The 5,692-nt window shown below is 29.5% G+C and overlaps 1 protein-coding gene across 1 annotated transcript; it reads left to right on the top strand.

Annotated features, from left to right (window-relative positions):
• The first annotated feature begins 1,636 nt into the window (after positions 1-1,636).
• LOC149529385 (transcription factor MYB57-like) lies at positions 1,637-3,647 on the top strand. The gene is made up of 3 exons (XM_089811075.1): positions 1,637-1,893; positions 2,693-2,822; positions 2,976-3,647. Exons 1-3 carry the CDS (start codon positions 1,746-1,748, stop codon positions 3,445-3,447), a joined length of 750 nt encoding a protein of 249 aa, XP_089667201.1. The 5' UTR covers positions 1,637-1,745; the 3' UTR covers positions 3,448-3,647.
• The last annotated feature ends 2,045 nt before the right edge of the window (positions 3,648-5,692 follow it).

Genomic DNA, 5,692 nt, shown 5'->3' on the forward strand with positions numbered 1-5,692 from the left:
ATAAGTGTAAGGAAGATCAACCCAATCATATAATTTTTAATATTTCTTAGTGAATACTAATTATCTATTTTTAATAGAATGTTATTTCTAAATAATTATAGTTTTTGTCATTGTTTTTTATATTTTTCAAATTATGTAATGTTCATTATTTTATAAAAATAACTACATCATAGTTTTTATAATAATGAACATCATAAATTTTGATAAATAAGAAATTAAATGAAAAAATAACGAACAAAAATTACCATTCTATGTTAAAATTTTATACATAATTATTTACAATCTTTATTTAATTCCAAAGGGATGCTTCTATTTAGGATATTTTTATTTAAAAAAATTGAAATTTTAAGAATATCAATGAACATATTCTTGACTCAAAATTCGCTCTAAAGGCATCAAATGTTCTCATGTTATTTGATATTCATTATTTTACCAAAAATTAATGAAAATCATTAAAAAAAATTGTAATGTATAATAATAATTTTAATTGATATTATTTTTTTTTGTTTTTATTGAAATTAGATTGTATTGTATTCTAAAATTATATTGTGTTTATTATTTTATAAAAATATTAGAATAAATACTATTAATTATTAGTATTCTATAATATCTATTAATTAAATTTCTCTCCATGTTATTTTAGCTATCTACTATAGCAAAGATTAAAATGAGAGAAATTACGCATGTTTGGTGTTTTATAAGAATCCTCACAATATGAAATGACAAAAAAAGTTTATCTTTTCTTAAAAAATAATTTGTTTTGCAAATATAAATCCATATATACCATGCTAATTTTAAACTAAGTTAAGAATTTATAAAAATACCAATTATTGTATACTAGACCCTAAATCTAATCATAATCTTTAAAAAAAAAATATTCTATATTAATTGTGCTTTTGTTAATAACCTAATCAAAATCATTTTGTGGTAATTTTTGTTTATTTTTAATTAGATTTGATATTTTTAAAATTATGTGATACTTTAAATTACAGTTTTTATAAAATAAAAAACAACACATATTTGAAAATAATAATTTAAAATATATAAAAAATGGAAAAGCATGAATATAAATATTTATTCGCATTTAGAATAATTAAAATTATCCAAATGATGTCAGTGATGGCATGATGGGCATAGCATGACTTGGCCAATGCAAATATGTTGCACCTAGCAGTGCTAGATAATAGTATTTCATATATATTGAAAATCAAAATCAAACTGTACACAAATTTGTCCATAAAGATAAAAAGAGATCAAATGTGTACTAATTAGAAAGGAACATTGAGAAATTTAGAGGAACAAGAAATGTATTTTTAGCAGCTAAATCATTTGACTCCTAAAACATCGCCTATAAAAAAACAAATATCATACAAATGTAACTTCATATAAATTCAATGAACACAAGCATTTAGACTACCCCGCATTAAAAGGGAGGCATCTTCCATCGAGAGAATAAAAATACACGTGGCACTTACCCCTCACAGGGAGCATGTCGTAGACTGAAAGCGACAGGAGCTGAAAACGCGCACGAAGTTTAATTGAAAAAACGCATGAAAGAGCACGTCCTACTTTTGCAAATGGTCCGCGGCTCATTTGTTCACATGTTTGTCAACTTTTTCACACTCGTCTCTATAAATTGGGGTTTCAAATCAATCTCCCATCCTACCTCAATTTCAAAACGAGGAAAGAAAAGTTGCACAAGTAAATTGGAGCAATAACACTGTCTTCTGAAATTAATATTCTCCATGATGGCCAAAATAGATAGTTGCAGAGTAGAAGAACAGGAAGAAAACTTGAGGAGGGGTCCATGGACGGCAGAGGAGGACATGATCCTCACTCGTTGTGTGTCTCTTCATGGCGAAGGGCGATGGAACACGCTCGCCAAATACGCAGGTATATAGTAGAAGTGTTTAAGAATCAAGTCTTAGTGTGTGAAGTTTAAGCCGTCTGATTTATTTTTGTCAAAATTTAAGAGTTTCGAGTGTTGTTTTCCCTCTTCTCTAATTCATTATTTGGATGATTGATCACAAAGAATGATCCAAAACATTGATTCAAACTGAGCTCAATCAAAGATCCTTCAAATATAATTGTATAATACACTTATAATATGACAAGATCTATGAGATATTGAGAGATTCAATTTAGTCTCGTTTCCTCTCAAATTCATGCACACCCATATTAGTTTTCCCTTAATTTACTCCAGGTCTGTTTAAACTTTGTTACATTTTATCAATCTGGTAAGCCTATTTCGATCTTCCATGATCTCTAATATCGTCATTCTACTTTATCACAAATTTCTCTCTTCTCTAGCTATCTCATCCTAATGATGGATCATGAAACTTGAACAGAAATGTTGATGGTAAAAGGTTCAAAGTCGAATTCAAGAAGTTGTGATATGTTATTGTTATTGGTCTCTGGATACTTTATGTTTGTAATCATCATTCTATTTGATACTGTCCACTTTAACATAGACATTCTCCTCGACTTTATTTTGCTCATTCTTACTCTCTCATCTTGATGATAAATCACACAGTTTAAGATACACTTTGATGATGAAAAATTTATACAATCAAAATTTTTTTTTAAATTGATCAGATATTATTATTGAACTTCGTTATTTGTTACTTTGATTCGGTGTTATCAGATTAAACATGGGCATCCTACTGAACTCCGTTTCACTAACTCTGTTCAGGACTGAGAAGAACTGGAAAAAGCTGCAGATTGAGATGGCTCAACTATCTGAGCCCTGGTGTGAAGAGAGGCAACATAACAGTTGAAGAACAGCTTCTCATCTTGGAACTCCATCGGAAGTGGGGCAACAGGTGAATTCTCCAAACAAAATTTATCATGTTTGTATAGTAGTGAAAGACCCATTCCATCTTAATTTGGACAAAACTGTAGATACACTAGAATATGAACTCTGTTTCAAGATCATGGGGATTCATTCATGTCAACTCTGTTTCTTTTGTAATCAGATGGTCCAAGATTGCAAGGCATCTTCCAGGAAGAACAGACAATGAAATAAAGAACAACTGGAGAACACGAATGAAGAAAGTCCATGCCCATTACAGAGTCATGAACAACAGCTATTATGCCCTGCCTTCCCCTGCAACTGCAATTAATACACCGGGATTAATCCAAGAAGAAATAGGAGGAGGCTTCCATTGTAATGAAAACAGTATAAATTATGAAGATGAAGGGGAGAAATGGAAATCTCTCATGGCGGGAGCAACCCATCAAGCAAACATAACAAAGGATTTCAGAGACTCTGCAGCAGAAGCAGTAAGCAATTGTAGTTCAGGATTGGCAGCCATTAATTCTTCAGAGCCTGAGCTCTCTGCGTTGACTACAGATACAGCAACATTTGATGTAGAAATTGATTGGCCTTATGTTATCAACAACCTATGGAGGATTGATGACATGAGTGCTGATGATGGTTTTTGGTGATTCAATTGCTGTTCCCTTGTAAAAGCTTAAACAGCCGGTGGTTTTTAACTTCACGTACTTAAAGCCGTTTTCTTTCTTGAATGTCCCTTATGGATGTCATACAGAGGAATCTACACAATTTGTTGGTTTTCGAGGTAAATATCACATAAATATCATATTATAAAAGTGTTAAATAGTATATGTTGACTTATATTTTCTAAGCTTTAGTGTGTGATATTCAAGAGTAGTTCAATAGTACTAACACTTGTCTTCTCCAATTTAGTCCTTTATATAGAAAATAGATTGTCCACTCACTATTTAGAATATATTATAAGATGTTAGAACGATTTCTTTGGCTTTACACGTGTCAAATATATGTGGTTGGAAGTTTCTAAAGGCCTCTTCAACAAATTCATTTTGTATATATGATGTGATCTTTCCATATCATAAAGAGACAAGTCTTCGAGATATTTAACTTGTGCATGTTTTTTCAACATTACACCCTACACAATCAAATTCTTTGAAAAAAAATTTCGACACAATTTTGTTTTAACACTCCATATCTTTTGTGCTTCACATGCTTGTAGTTATGTTTTCTCTATGTTGCTTTTAATTTTCTAGAAGGTTTCAACAATTGATATCAAATGAGGAATTTAGATAGTAACATTTTTAATTATGAAAATATTTTTTTATGGTGATGAATATTTCATTTGTAGTGAACAATTAAAAAATTAAACAATGTGTAACTAGAGAAGGTGATTTGAATCTTTTTATATAATCTTCAATACCTATTTTTAAAAGAGAAAATTATAATTTAGAAGTGTAGAAATGAAAACCTATTCTTTTAAGATATGTATCAGTATCAATAGTAAATTATTGAATAAAATGAATATTAGTTGCAAATTGTTGAATTAAATAAATAGATGTTTAAGATCATACAATTTTCAGCATGATCAACTAAAGAAAAATGGGAAAAAAAGAATCTTTATCAACTTTGATTTATCAAACAATTTGTACAAAATAAATATTAGTTTTGTTCTACAATGCATAATATCAAATAAAAAATTTGAAATCAACTAAACTTCAAATGCTCAAAAGAAAAAAGAAAAAAAAAAGTATTTGTGAAAATATTAGAACTTGTACAATTAATTTAGTTAATTATGAAATATTTGAACTAGTCATAATATTTTGTTGATCATATCAAATCTAAAGAGAAAATAATTAATAAAAAAATTCAAGTTATTTTTCTTCTTAATTTGTACCTATTATAGTGGTCATTGAGAAGTCAAAACAAATATTTTTGTGACAAGATGCATAAGTCAAAAATATGGTATTTATATTGTTTATGGATAAATTAAGATTATAGGTTCTCTTTGAGCATACAAGCAAAGAAAGAATATGGGTATGTGCAGGATCATGGTGGGCCAAAAACTAGCAATGTGAAAAAAAAAATTAGTCAAAAAATGATTTGATATTCACTCTGACAATTTCCCCCCAATCCTAATACTAAAGGGGGAAAAAAAACTACCTAGGCTTCCTACATATAGGTTTAAAAATAAAAATTGAACATTGTTTGTCATTTTATTCCAAACAATAACAACCTCCACAATTGGTATAGGAAAAGCTTTCAGGTACGATAGAAACTTACTAAATTTCTACTCCAATTTGCATCCAACTACGCATAAGTTCAATTCTTATTGTTTTTCAATTGATTTAATTTATTTATTTTTAAAATTAGGTTTTTGTAATGAAAATGATTTTTTTTTAGTTTGATTAACAAACTGTTCATTCAAATTGTAATTCTTATTTTCATTATAAACAGGCATGGCAGATCATAACCAAACTCCAAACAATCCCTCGCCAAATGATGATCCTCAAAACAATCCACAACCACCATTACTCCCTCAAAACCCTCCCTTAATTCAAGACTTAATTCAAGAAAATATAATTCAATTGAGGGCTATGCAACAAACATATATCACTATCCCTACTTTATCTCCCAGACTAGTCACCCTTGATGCTATTGTGGCTAATATTGAGACCCTTACCAAGCAACATGATGCAACTCTTTGTTGGCATGATAAGATACATTGCCAATTTGATGACAGCTTCGATTATGATGGGGCTGCAATCTTTAATATTAGTAAAAAGGAATTATCCAACCTATTTGTGGACCCCAAAACTGGTAAACTAGTTGAGCATACAAAACCAAAATTGTCAATCAAATGGTGCACTATTGAGGCCTTTAGAACTTATTTTTGGGATC

This window comes from Cupressus sempervirens, chromosome 11, assembly GCF_028749045.1.
Source record: "Cupressus sempervirens isolate cs-2001-9-10 chromosome 11, ASM2874904v1, whole genome shotgun sequence".
NCBI lineage: Eukaryota > Viridiplantae > Streptophyta > Pinopsida > Cupressales > Cupressaceae > Cupressus > Cupressus sempervirens.

Excerpts from the sequence above, each read along its gene's own strand:
- LOC149529385 (XM_089811075.1), top strand. The coding sequence starts at position 1,746 with ATGATGGCCAAAATAGATAGTTGCAGAGTAGAAGAACAGGAAGAAAAC. Across the intron at positions 1,894-2,692 it reads CACGCTCGCCAAATACGCAG|GACTGAGAAGAACTGGAAAA; the intron begins GTATATAGTAGA and ends AACTCTGTTCAG. Across the intron at positions 2,823-2,975 it reads CATCGGAAGTGGGGCAACAG|ATGGTCCAAGATTGCAAGGC; the intron begins GTGAATTCTCCA and ends TTTTGTAATCAG.